The following is a 13,644-nucleotide window of genomic DNA, read 5'->3' as shown; positions in this document are numbered from 1 at the left end:
TGGATCTCCCAGCTTCCTCGAGAGGAAGGATTGCCTTGGCGAAGGTCCCAAGGCACAGAGGGCTCTGTGGCGCGGGGGGGGGGAATGAACCCAGGCATCCCGGTGCCCAGTTCAGTTCTCCCCCCGCCCCGCCTTGTCCAGCTCAGGTCAAGTGGGTCGGGGCAGGGCTTCTGCTACCGCCCGCGGCGCCTCAGGCTACAGGCGGGCGTGCATGGACCGCCCCCACAAGGGAAGGAGAAGGGGGCGTTGAGCTGGTAGGCCGGCAGGCAGACGCTCGTTACTCCTCCCCTCAGCCAGGCAAGGGGCGTCTCTGGCGAACGGAGGCCGGGGCTCTGGGGCGCTCCCCCACCTCGCTTGAAAAACAATCACACACCGACCCACCACCGAGCAGCGGCTGCCGTCTGTCCCCCGGAGGCAGGATCCATGGTTCCCGCAAGCGGTTGTAGCCTCCTGGCCTTCAGCTTCCTGCTCCTGCAGGCCGGCGGTGAGTGCCGAGCGGGGGTCGGCCGGGCTGAGCAGAGTCCGCTCGCCAGAGCTTGGGGTGGCCCCGTGAGGGCTGCTCCTGGTGAACCGGAGTGTGGGGCGCGGAGGTGCTGCTCCCCGAGGCGCTTGGCAGGGGCACCTTGTTGGGAACCCTCCTTTCAAACTCCGCCGTCCCAGCTAGGGAGCCCCCCCTCGCGCCTGGCTGGGGCGGGAGGAGCTAATTTCAGTGCTGTCGGGGGCTTGGTCTTGTTGTCTTCAAATGTCCCCGTCAGGGCGACACTCGCTCTTCAGCCTCCCATAAATACAGGAGGGGCAGTAAAGGCAAGGCTCGCCGCCCCAGCTACTGGTACCGCTGTAATAGGGACTTGCGGGAGGCAAGGCGGGAGAATAGTAAATACTCAGTATTTACTCGGCAGCAAGGACTAAATAAACTTTGTCTAGATACTGGGAAACACTTTCTCGACAGTGAGATCCATTAGATCATGGAATAGACTCCATAGGAGATCAATGAACACCGTAATAGCCGAGTCATTTAAAACTAGATGAAGCTTTGGAGAGTATCATAGGAAACAATCTTGCCTTGGCCTAGGCACTGAGAAGGGGTGACTAGATGACTTCACAGGAATTGTAATGAACATATTCATTCCTGATCGATTTCTTAACAATATTGAATATTACATCTTTTCATTCTGAATATAAATGTTGTGGCATGTTTGGTCCCAAACATTTAGGTATTAACATTAGGTAGGATTCCACCCCTCCCCACAAACAGCTGCTAATGTAAAAACCCTCTCCTGTGCATCCAGTCCAGTTTCCTGTTTGTCCTAATACATGGGAAGCTCAAATAGACCAGAAGCATATTTGCAAGTGGCCCTGGGGCTCTTCAGAAAATATACTGGCTGCCGTTGAGCAGGGGTACCTGGTCAAGATGTCTTAAGGCCCCTTTACCACAAGAATTAGAAAAACAAAAATGTTCAGAACATCAAACAACTCTCTTTTTCAAAACAAAAAAGAAACTGCGGTAGAAGGCTATGGTTCCCCAAGAGAATGTTTTAGTAACATCAGTGATCTTGGGGAGTAATGGTTTAACATGTGAAAACTAAGATGCACTTTACCTTGTGCTACCTTGTTGCAGTGTTTTTTGGTTTGGGAATTTATTTTTCTCTTTTATTTTTTTACAGTGGTAACATGTTCTGAGTAAACTACTGAGCAAAAAAGTCACAAGGCTGTTAATGTCATATCATGATATTAATTTGGAAGAACTACAGTCACAAATAACACTGGTGACTAACACTAATCTAGTTAAGATTTTCAAACATGACTAGTGATTTATGGGACCTCATTTTTATTTATTATTTTTTTGCTAGTACTAGAAATCTTTAAAGGGACCCATTTCTTTAAAGAAGGGGGGTGCTTAGTACTTATGGAAATTGAGCATTTTCAAGGTAACTAAGATTGGGCATCCAAAAAAATCAACACATAAATGTCAAGGTTTACAAAATTGGTTTTAAATTTTTCATACAGCTCTAATAATCTATTTCATGCAAAGAAAACTTTTGATCTGGCATCAGGCATAAATGGAAAATATCTACAGGAAAGGAGCTTAATTAGGAAGACTAGCTGGCTTGGAGCTCAGGAAAAAGTCAAAGTTAAAGGAGCCTCAGCTTTTCCTTTACATCAAGGTCATCACTCTCAGTGCAAGTTAGTTCAATTCATTTGGGGGGGAGGGAGAGAGAGGAATATTCACAGATATGTTTTTAAGCTTATTAATCAAGTTAGCTATGAATTGTGTCCAAATTGACTTACTGACAGTATAATAAAAAACATCTGTTAGGAGTGGTCCTGAAGGAGTTATGGTAACAACTATGAATACTATACTGACATGAATCTGTTCTTGAACAGTAGTAATTGGTGATTGGATAAACTCTTTATCAGGGAATTGTCCCATCAAATAACTCAGCTAAATTAGATGATTTTTAGGTAAGAACATCTGGGGATAGTTGATGCAATTCAAAAAAGGAGAACTACCAATAGGCTTCTTAGCAGACATGCCAAACTCATGAAAAAAACACAGAAATTGGGCTTGTTTTAAGCTTAATTGGCTTGTGAATTGCGTGTTGGCTAGTTTTTGGCTTGTAGCTTATTGCTTCTTTTTTTTTTTATCGGCTCCGGCAAGCAGGGGTAAGGGGGGGGAAGAGTCAGGGTCGCACAGCGGGCCCTCCACAGTCCCAGACTGCACACTGGGGGGATCTAGCCACATAGAGTGTTGGGGTTCTTAGGGATTGGCTTGTTTTGGCCTTGTTTTGCAATGGGATTAGCTTGATTTTTGGCTTATTGTGAAAGTCAGGGTGTTTATTTACCATGTGAAAGTTGGCAACTGTGCTTCCTAGCTGTTACGTTGACCACTCTGTTATATCCCTTCCCTCCCACCCCCACCTGATTTTAAGCTCTTCAGAGCAGGAACTGTCTTATATTTTAAAGAACACCTAGCACAATCTAGACTGTGGGCGTTAATGTGGTCGAAATAATTAGTAATGAAGCTGAGGACGTTATCATTGACAGCTGAGTTTAAATAAACTCATTTGTCAATGAAATTAATAGGGCCTTGGGAATAACAGGGAGTTGAAAATAACTGAGGATCATATGTAGTTTATTATACCTTGCAGTTAAATTAAACAATAAATTTACATTGTTATAGTAGTCCTTCCTGCAAATGTGTTTCTTGTCTATTTTAATTTAGTATAGATTAGAATGTACCTCTTCTGCCTTTATTTTAACACTCTACAATTTGTTTGCCTCTGTACTCAGGCCTGTGGTAATCCTGGATAAACCCTTTTGTTTTTGTCTTTATGCAACACAGAAGTAATATATGTGGAAGTATCTTAATTGCTTTGCAATTCCTTATTTTAGACAGAGGAAGGAGAACAGTTTATGATTTTGCTTCCTACACAAACATATTTCTTCATTCAATAAGAAAACCATTATACCAGAAGTGAGATCATATGGGCACAATTTGCAGAAGTCTTTAGAAGGCATTAATAAACCAGAATTTCCTGTTACCTTTTGAATATATCTGAGTCTTCATATCTGGGTGGTGGTTTTGGTTTTTGTGTTGTTAGTTATTTCTCAGAATTAGAGATGGATAAAATATTCAGATGAAGATTAGTATTGGAGAACCATGTAATGAGGGAAACAGAGAGAGGAGAGATTATTTAAATTACAGCAGAATCCGTTTAAAATACAACAGTAATAACTTCTTAATCTCTTAATAAAATATGTTAATTTAATATTTTAATGTACAATAACTCAACATCCTTATTCAGAAGATACAGACTGTCAGAGGAACAATAACAACTGAAATAATTTGAGATCCTCAGATAAAAAGGTGCTTTAAGGGCAAATTTTTCTACCATCATTTGTTAATTCACAATATGATATTACCCTTGGTTTGCAGATGGTAAACTGAGACACATAATTTGTAACGTTCACATGGTTAAACAGTGAGTCAACACAAATGTCAAGCAGGGAATAGAAACCAGGAAATATTGTTCTCAGTTCCATGTTGCAACAACGAGTCTGGTTACTCTCTTCTCAGAGGTAAGGTAATCTCTAAATCCTGGATCCAATCAAAAGGAGACAAACCTAAAACCATAAAAGTCCAATAATGGGATAGTCCCTACCATCTCATTTATTGCCATATTAAGTTGGGTGAAATGGGGTCGCCACAGTTTCAATCTTTCAGTAATACTGTTCTCATAGGTTTTTTGTTTTTAACTAAATTTATTTTAAATAACAGGTCCTGACATGTGGTTATACTGGATGCTTTAAAATATGGCTAAAGAAAGTGTCAAAACCGTATAGACTATTAACAGAAATATATCTTGAAACAACAAAAATAGTTCAGTATCAAGGAGTTCTCTCCTCTGCCCACAAAATGTGCATCCCTGGTCTTCACACTAATACTTAACTCTAAAGTATGTTGTGGAACCTGATAAATTGTAAAGCTTCTTGAAATCCTCAGATGCAAGGAGTGAAGTATTATCAGCCTCCAGAATGTGAGCTGCCAAAATATTAAAGATGACCTTAAAATGGGAAGGATGAACTGAACTGTCTTTTAGGTATAAAAATATGTAAACTGTATGCAATGTTGTTGTTGTTGTTGTTGTTTGTTGTTTTTTAACAGTAGGTATGCAGGTCTCTTCTATCATGTGAGACTCTGTACTCTAACTGTGAAATTGACTTCACAAGAGACCAGACTTAAAATCCCTTGCCTTCTCAACTACTTTGACTTTAAGTTGGATCATATAAATTGCCTACCTAGCGCCAATGCATAATAAAAATTGGAGAGAAGTGATGGCTTGGTTAAAGCTGAATCACCCCATACCTTCAGTTAAGCTAGGGGTGGCCAACCTGTGGCTCCAGAGCCACTTGTGGCTCTTCAGAAGTTAATATGCGGCTCCTTGTATAGGCACCGACTCAGGGGCTGGAGCTCCAGGCACCAACTTTCCAGTGTGCCAGGGGGTGCTCACTGCTCAACCCTTGGCTCTGCCACAGGCCCTGCCCCCACGCCACCCCTTCCCACGCCCTCCTCTGAGTCTGCAGTGCCCTTGCTCCTTCTCCTCCCCCCCAGAGCCTCCTGAAGGCCACAAAACAGCTGATTGGGAGGTGCAGGGGAAGTGCTGATCGGTGGGGATGCCGGTGGGCAGGAGGCACTGGGAGCCGAGGGGGAAGCTGATGCGGGGGGCTGCTAACGTATTACTGTGGTTCTTTGGCAATGCACATTGGTAAATTCTGGCTGCTTCTCAGGCTTAGGTTGGCCACCCCTGAGTTAAGCTGTGAAAGCTCAGAGAACACCTCTGAAACCCCCTAGCCAAAGGAGAGACCAGATGATGTCTTTATTATATTTCTAAAGTTAACGTGCAGGAAAAACCATAAAATAAACCTTTCATTCTTTATACATGATAGATAGAAAAAGGAACAACATCGAACAAAACAAAACATAACATAAAATTCTTGCAGATCACCTTGAAAACTGGGGGGACCAGTCAATGAAAGATTTTTGTCATTGAATTCTGTAGGATTGGGATTTGCCCCATAGCTTTTTAAAAGATACAGATCCATGTGGGCATCTGAATCTATAGTACATGTTACTCTGATGCATCTTGTGCATCAAATCAAATACCTGGAAAGATTTTATTAAAAGTTTTTCTTTTAACACTGATTTTGGTACTCATGCAGCATTTTTAGAAGAGCCCTGATTGGCTGATAAAGTTGGTACCATGATCCTTGAAAGTCATTGCTGTATTTGCTAGCCGCCATTGTGATGAAAATAACACTACAAGGAATGTCTATAATTTTATTTTCAAACAGTTTTCTCCTTTATGTGCCTGGGAGAACACTTGGAGAGAGCTAACCTATCTTGGTTGGAGAGAGCATATTATAAATGGAAAGACTGAAGGCTAAGAACTCACTTTAGCTCTGATGGAAATCATTAATTTAGAAGACACAACTGAAGTAGTATTTATTACATTCTGATATGATGTTGCGGATGACAATAAGGTGGGGGGAGAGGTAGATACACTGGGTAAGGATGGAGTTCAGAGTGACCTAGACAAATTGGAGGCTTGGGCCAAAAGAAATCTGATGAGGTTCAACAAGGACAAGTGCAGAATGCTGCATTTAAGAAGGAAGAATCCCATGCACTGCTACAGGCTGGGGACTGACTGTCTAAGCAGCAATTCTGCAGAAAAGGATCTGGGGATTATAGTGGATGAGAAACTGGATATGAGTCAGCAGTGTGCCCTTGTTGCCAAGAAGACTAACGGCATATTGGGCTGCATTAGTAGGAGCATTGCCAGCAGATTGAGGGAAGTGATTATTCCCCTCTATTCAGCACCGTTGAGGCCACATCTGGAGTATTGCGTCCAGTTTTGGGCCCCCCACTATAGAAAGGATGTGGACAAAATGGGTGAGAGTCCAGCGGAGGGCAACGAATATGATCAGGGGGCTGTGGCACATGATTTACGAGGAGAGGCTGAGGGAACTGGGCTTGTTTAGTCTACGGAAGAGAAAAGTGAGGGGGGATTTGATAGCAGCTTTCAACTACCTGAAGGGGGGTTCCAAAGAGGATGGAGCTCGGCTGTTCTCAGTGGTGGCAGATGACAGAACAAGGAGCAATAGTCGCAGTGCAGGAGGTCTAGGTTGGATATTAGGAAACACTATTTCACTAGGAGGGTGGTGAAGCACTGGAATGAGTTACCTAGGGAGGTGGTGGAATCTCCGTCCTTAGAAGTTTTTAAGGCCCGGCTTGACAAAGCCCTGGCTGGGATGATTTAGTTGGGGTTAGCCCTGCTTTGAGCAGGGGGTTGGACTCGATGATCTCCTGAGGTCTATTCCAACCCTAATTTTCTATGATTATATGATACTAGATGAGCTGACAGCTAATGTAGATACATCCAAACATGTTTGATTTTTAAATGTCTGACTGTTGGTTATTTCCTTATTTTCAGCTTTGGGTGAATATTGTAGGGAATACACAGATTCTGATGGACGCACATATTCTGAAAAATCCTGCCCACAGTTCTGCTGTGGAAACTGCATCAGCCGATATTGCTGCTTGGATAGGTCATATAAATTTGGAGAAGATGAACAATTTATGTGTAATGTGCTGGACGACAGGTATGTGACAAACTCAAGTGTGTGAGCTAGTACATTTTTTTTTTCTGCATACCAAAAGATGATAGATAAGGGTATATGATTTTATAGTTAGAACAAAGAATTTGAACTAGGTCCCAGAGCTGTAACTAAGCATTTTAGCGCCCCGGGCAAGCAAGCATATTTGCACCCTCTACTGTTTTTCTACCCCATTTTTCCGCCCTTGTAGCTTTGCGCCCTGGCCAGCTGCCCCACTCGCCCTGTACTGGTTACGGCCATGGTAGGTCCTTCAGGTTTTAGCCATGTGTAGTGGGGTAGACACTCACTCCTGCCCTGAAGGGCTGAAAAGCCAGCCCTTGGAGAGGGCTGGGGCTGTGGGCTAGAAGCTGGGCTGATTGGGGAAGTAGCCGCAGCTGGGCCATACCCCAGTCAGGCCACAGCTGGCCTGTATAAGAAGGCCAGGGCAGCCAGGAGTAGTCAGTCTCTCTCTGCCTTTAGAGGGAGAAGGGCCTGGCTGCTGGGGAGCTTGAGAGAGTACCTGGGGTGGAGCAGGGCTGGGGGAAGGCCAGAGGGGCTGGGGAGCTCCGGCCTGGAAACCCCCAAAGCTGTAGGCCTAGAGTAAGGCCAAATAGGTACTGGGGTTGCAGGGGGAAGCCCATGGGTAGGCAGAGGCAGCAGGTCCAAACCCATCGCCTGTGATGAGTGGCTGATACACTGCAGTCTGCCCAGGGAGCGGGGCTAAGTGAGGACTGGCAGTAGCCAAGACTGAGGTGAAGTGGGGATAGTGGGTAGGGGGGGGTTTCCCTGGGTGGGGAGACCCTGAGCCTGAGGGGCAGCACCCCAGACAAAACGGCACCGGGTCCGGGAGGGGCACGGGGGCTAGTGACAGGCGGATTACCAGACGGCAGAGGGTGTTCCAGAGGCTGGTGAGCTAATTCCCAAGGATGACCAGCAGGAGCAGCTGCTGGGTGCATCTGTGCCCGGTTACACCATGTCACTGAATCATGGACTTCAGTAAGCCTTATTTCCTTAACAGCATTTGACTGGTGGGTAAACTGAGGCTTAAACTCTTGCCTACCTGACAGGATTGTAGAATTTGTTGAATGTTTGTTTACAACACTTATTGGAAACCTCAGATGAAAGCGGTGGAGAATTAGTCCTTTTGCAGTATAAAGCAGTTGCATAATACTTCTCAAACACGGAGAAACTAGGTGCTTAAATTTAAATTGTGACCTAGTGTATAGTGTTTGTTAATATGATAGCATAAAACAAAAAAAGAGAAATAAGACATCGCTTTGCAAAGATCATTTTTAGGGCTTTTCAGCGATAAAGTTAATCACAATTAATTGTGCAGTTAAAAAATTCATCATGCGATTAATTGCGCTGTTAAACAATAATAGAATACCATTTATGTAAATATTTTTGGATGTTTGCCACATTTTCAAATATATTGATTTCAATTACAACACAGAATACAAAGTGTATTATAAACAGTTGCATTGTAGAAATAAAATAGTATTTTTCAATTCACCTAATACAAGTACTGTAGTGTAATCTTTTTATCATGAAAGTTGAAATTACAAATGTAGAATTATGCACAAAAAATAACTGCATTCAAAAACAAAACAAAGTAAAACTTTAGAACCTACAAGTCCACTCAGTCCTACTTCTTGTTCAGCCAGTCACTCAGACAAACAATTTTGTTTACATTTGCAGGAGATAATGCTGCCCGCTTCTTGTTTACAGTGTCACCTGAAAGTGAGAACAAGCGTTAACATGCCACTGTTGTAGCTGGTATTGCAAGATATTTACGTGCCAGATATGCTAAATATTCATATGTCTTTTTATGCTTCAACCACCATTGCAGACGACATGCGTCCATGCTGATGATGGGTTCTGTTCCATAACTATCCAAACAGTGCAGATCGAGGCATGTTTATTTTCATCATCCAAGTCAGATGTCACCAGCAGAAGGTTGATTTTATTTTTTGGCGATTCAGATTCTGTAATTTCCACGTTGGAATTTTGCTCCTTTAAGACTTCTGAAAGCATGTGCCACACACTTCAGATTCTTAAATATTGGGTCGAGTGCTGTAGCTATCTTTAGAAATCTCACATTGGTACCTTCTTTGTGTTTTGTCAAATCTGCTGTGAAAGCGTTCTTAAAACGAACATGTGCTGGGTCATCATCCGAGACTGCTATAACATGAAATATATGGCAGAATGTGGGTAAAACACAGAGCAGGAGCCCTACAATTCTCCCCACAAGGAGTTCAGTCACAAATTTAATTAATGTATTATTTTTTTAACGACCGACATCAGCATGGAAGCATGTCCTCTGGAATGGTGGCCAAAGCATGAAGGGGCATATGAATGTTTAGCATATCTAGCATGTAAATACCTTGCAGTACTGGCTACAAAAGTGCCATGCAAATGTCTGTTCTCACTTTCAGGTGACATAAATAAAAAGTGGGCAGCATTATCTCGCATAAACGCAAACAAACTTGTTTGTCTCAGCGGGTGGCTGAACAAGAAGTAGGACTGAGTGGACTTGTAGGCTCTAAAGTTTTACGTTGTTTTGTTTTTGAGTGCAGTTATGGAACAAAAAGAAATCTACTTTTGTAAGTTGCGCTTTCACGATTAAGAGATTGCACTATGGTACTTGTATGAAGTGAATTGAAAAATACAATTTATTTTGTTGTTTTTATAGTGCAAATATTTGTAATAAAAATAATGTAAAGTGAGCACTGTACACTTTGTATTCCGTGTTGTAACTGAAATCAATATATTTGAAAATGTAGAAAAACATCCAAAATATGTAATAGATTTCAATTGGTATTCTATTGTTTAACAGTTTGATTCAAACTGTGATTAATCGCAATTAATTTTTTTGAGTTAATCGTGTTAGTTAACTGCGATTAATCGACCACCCTAATCATTTTGTTACTCTGTGCCAGTGTTTACTGTATGTGGGGGACTGCAAAAGATTAAGAATTAAAATAAGTAGACTTTTAATGACGTGGCAAGGATGAAGATGGGTGCTATTGGTTTCATTTCCCTTACTCAGTTTTCAAAAGTTTGGGGAACAACTGCTTGGGACTGTCCTGATTAATATGCACATCACTGTGGCTTTTCACCATCAAAAGGATGATGCCTTTGAGAACAAGAATGCAATACTTTGTATCTGTCTGGCATTACTTTAAAGTAACCTCTATTTCTGTTAACCAAGCCAGATCAAAATGATCTTGAAAATGAAAATGAACTGGATTTCATCTGGCTTTATATATTTTTCCTATTCGTGAGCTCAAGAGACTATCTTGAGCTATCGTACTCATGGGAGTAGGCATATGGTTTCTCATGTGCACTAGGAATCCCAAAGATAATACACTGACTTCTGAAGAGTGGAAACAAGTCCAGTTTTGGTTGGATTGGCCTTTCCCCTGTGCATGAAATGTCATTGCGAAGGCATGGAGTACTTGGTAAAAAGAACTTAAATTCCACTTTTGAGATGTGTATCTGTCTTATTACAGGACATATCAACCCCTCAAGGAAGAAACGTTGAAGTTGCGTTCACACTTCGATGATGACTGGGGACCTGGACCCAGGTAAATAACTTAAGGCTTACATCTGTTTTTATCAAAGATACTTTATTAATGTGGTGTATACAACACATGCAAAATGAAAATACTGATAAGTCACGCCACAGTGTTCTCAAGATTACTGTATATTTTAGTTTATATGAAGAAGTAGGGACTTGGAGATAAACATTGCATAATGTTAGTTTAGGCCATAATCTCAATAGTATGTAATTTTCCATCTTGTTTAGTGAATGGGAGTTTTTCTAAACCATTGTTGTTCTTTTACTATATTTAAACATTGGCAGACTTTTTTAGCATCTAGTGGCTAAATTTTAAAATGCTTCTTTCATTTTAAGAGTCTAAATATTTCTGGCATTCTCTCTATATAGAATAGAGAACACTGATAAAACTGGTAATACTTCTCAAACTGGTAAAAACTTGAAGTATGCCTGCCTTACTACTAGTAGCGTGGTTTGGTTGGTTGGGTTGTTTTGCTTTAAGTTTGTTTATTACAGTGCCCATAAGAGTGTTAGTCTTTTATTTGTACCATTCAATACCTATCTTCTTGCACTGAACCAATTAAAACTTAATTTTGGGTGTGATGACTAAAGGAGGTAGAGGAAGAACAAGGGTTACGCTAATTTAGTGATGAGGACTGTGATGTCTGTCTTATACAGCTATATCCTGTGGTTTTCTAGTTTAAATATGCGCACACCTTCATGGCTCCACTTAGTTTATCTAATACTACTTAAAATTGACTCTCTGCTTATGAGCATCATGAAAGAAGAAGGGATTTGAATGAGTTAGGGTCAGTGATGAGGCGGCCAACAATAAACTAGAAAGACCAGAATTGGGAGGGCATTCCATGTATATGGAAGTGTGAAAAATGGCACAAAAATGATTCTGGGAAGAGTAGGCAAATGTACAAGAAAGCTGATATAGTTGGTGGGAGGGGACAACCGTAATAAGAAACCGCTGGATATGTAGGCAGAGGTGGAGTTAAAGGTCTTGAAGATGAGGATGAAGATTACATTTGATGTGATAGTGAAAGGCAAGCTAAAAAGGTGATGACATGGTGTGTTGGTTTAGAGAATCTGTCTGTATTTAACTTACAAATTCTGTTTGATATTGGGGACTCAGTTTGTCAGTCTCGGGCTGCAAATTCCATTCTGAATGTGGGGCTAGTTGTGGTCCCTGTCTTTTTAGTTCTGTGTTGGTTTGCAAGTCCTAGGGGTGGTGACACAAGGAAGGGCAAAAAGAAAAGGAGTACTTGTGGCACCTTAGAGACTAACCAATTTATTAGAGCATAAGCTTTCGTGAGCTACAGCTCACTTCCTCAGATGCATATCGTGGAAACTGCAGCAGGCTTTATATATACATAGAGAATATGAAACAATACCTACTCCCACCCCACTGTCCTGCTGGTAATAGCTTACCAGCAGGACAGTGGGGTGGGAGTAGGTGTTGTTTCATATTCTCTGTGTATATATATATAAAGCCTGCTGCAGTTTCCACGATATGCATCTGAGGAAGTGAGCTGTAGCTCACGAAAGCTTATGCTCTAATAAATTGGTTAGTCTCTAAGGTGCCACAAGTACTCCTTTTTCTTTTTGCGAATACAGACTAACACGGCTGTTACTCTGAAACCTGTCATCAAGGAAGGGCAGTCTACAAGTCCGTCTTTTGAAAGGGTCAACCCTGGCCCAGACAGAGCAATGGGATAGCTGAAGTCTAGGGGGAAACCAGTTGTCTCCAGCTTCTCAGTTCGGACTAGGGTTTGGAGAATGGAAAATCCCCAGCCACAGGACAAAGTAACTAGGTGTTGGCGGTAGAACTTACAAACTCATAGAGCAGAGGAGAGAGGGGGGGGGGGCATGCTTTTGTAGCAGTGGGGGTCCTGTTTAACCATTAGATCTTCTATACTAAATAGCTCTGCTGCCCTATTGTACTAGTTTTTCTCTATTGCACCAAGTATTCAGTGCTCCTTAAAAACCCACTCATGTGACTGTAAGACTGCTATAGAGTTGTGGAGTATATTTTGAGTGATATAATAAGTATACACAAATAATTGATACTCAACTCTATTAGTATTGAAAAAGAACTGGTTAGTGTGTTCTTCCATTACCCATGTTATTAATATAAACATTTATGCTTTCATGGTACAAATAAATCCTTAATTCATCCCATAGGGTTTCTTAAATTCTGAATCATGGGCTTTTTGGAAAGGGAGGTGGAGATGGAGAAAGAGGGCCATGTTTTGTTCATATATCTTACCTTGCTTTTGCTATCAATATTTTCTTAAAGGATCCTGTTTAGTAGGGAATAAAGCTAATATATTAACTTTACAAAATATTAGTGAAGTATTTATAATTCTAATGCCTTCAGAACAACTTCCTACCTGAACATTATTAGGAAAAAAATATATAACACTGATTTTAAAATATGGCTTTGATGGAAGTTGGGTGCCATCTTACCTACAGAGAGGCTATTGAATCTCCGTAATGATGCTTAGGTTTTCTACAGTGTTCAGACATTGAATAAAACAATTTTTTTAAAGGTCTACTGTATATTTTTTTTCTGTCACTATATGCTAAGATTCGTGAAACTAGTGTTAGTTACTCTGTGCAAGCCTCCTATTTTCAACAAAAGAAAGTAAATAACTTGGAGGAAGTGTGCACAAAGCAGAAGCTAAAGCATTGTGGTTTGTTTTGAGCAGCTGCTGTATTGAAAAAAGCAACAGTAAACTGAACAGCAAGATTAATGACCAAATGAGATGGCATATTCATAATTTCAGGGAAGCACTTTATATATTTCTTGCATCTAAGGAGTGAATAGTGCTTTTGCTTCAAAAGATAAAATAGAAGATGTTAACAGGATATTCAAAGGTTATTTTTTTTCTCTTCTGTTTGTGATTTGTGTTGCAGTTAAA

General features: G+C 41.4%; 1 protein-coding gene across 1 annotated transcript in view; it reads left to right on the top strand.

The window, feature by feature from the left end:
* The first annotated feature begins 235 nt into the window (after nt 1-235).
* SHISA5 (shisa family member 5) overlaps nt 236-13,644 on the top strand; it is a 50,383-nt gene continuing 36,974 nt past the window's right edge. Inside the window, exons 1-3 of the mRNA XM_073352378.1 lie at nt 236-484; nt 6,993-7,161; nt 10,668-10,742. Of these exons, the coding sequence (XP_073208479.1) occupies nt 424-484; nt 6,993-7,161; nt 10,668-10,742 (305 nt within the window). The 5' untranslated portion in view covers nt 236-423. The remainder of the gene's footprint in view (nt 485-6,992; nt 7,162-10,667; nt 10,743-13,644) is intronic.

This window comes from Lepidochelys kempii, chromosome 7, assembly GCF_965140265.1.
Source record: "Lepidochelys kempii isolate rLepKem1 chromosome 7, rLepKem1.hap2, whole genome shotgun sequence".
In the NCBI taxonomy this organism is placed as follows: Eukaryota; Metazoa; Chordata; order Testudines; family Cheloniidae; genus Lepidochelys; species Lepidochelys kempii.
Note: the sequence above shows the minus strand (reverse complement) of the source record. Positions and strands in the feature narration are given on the sequence as shown.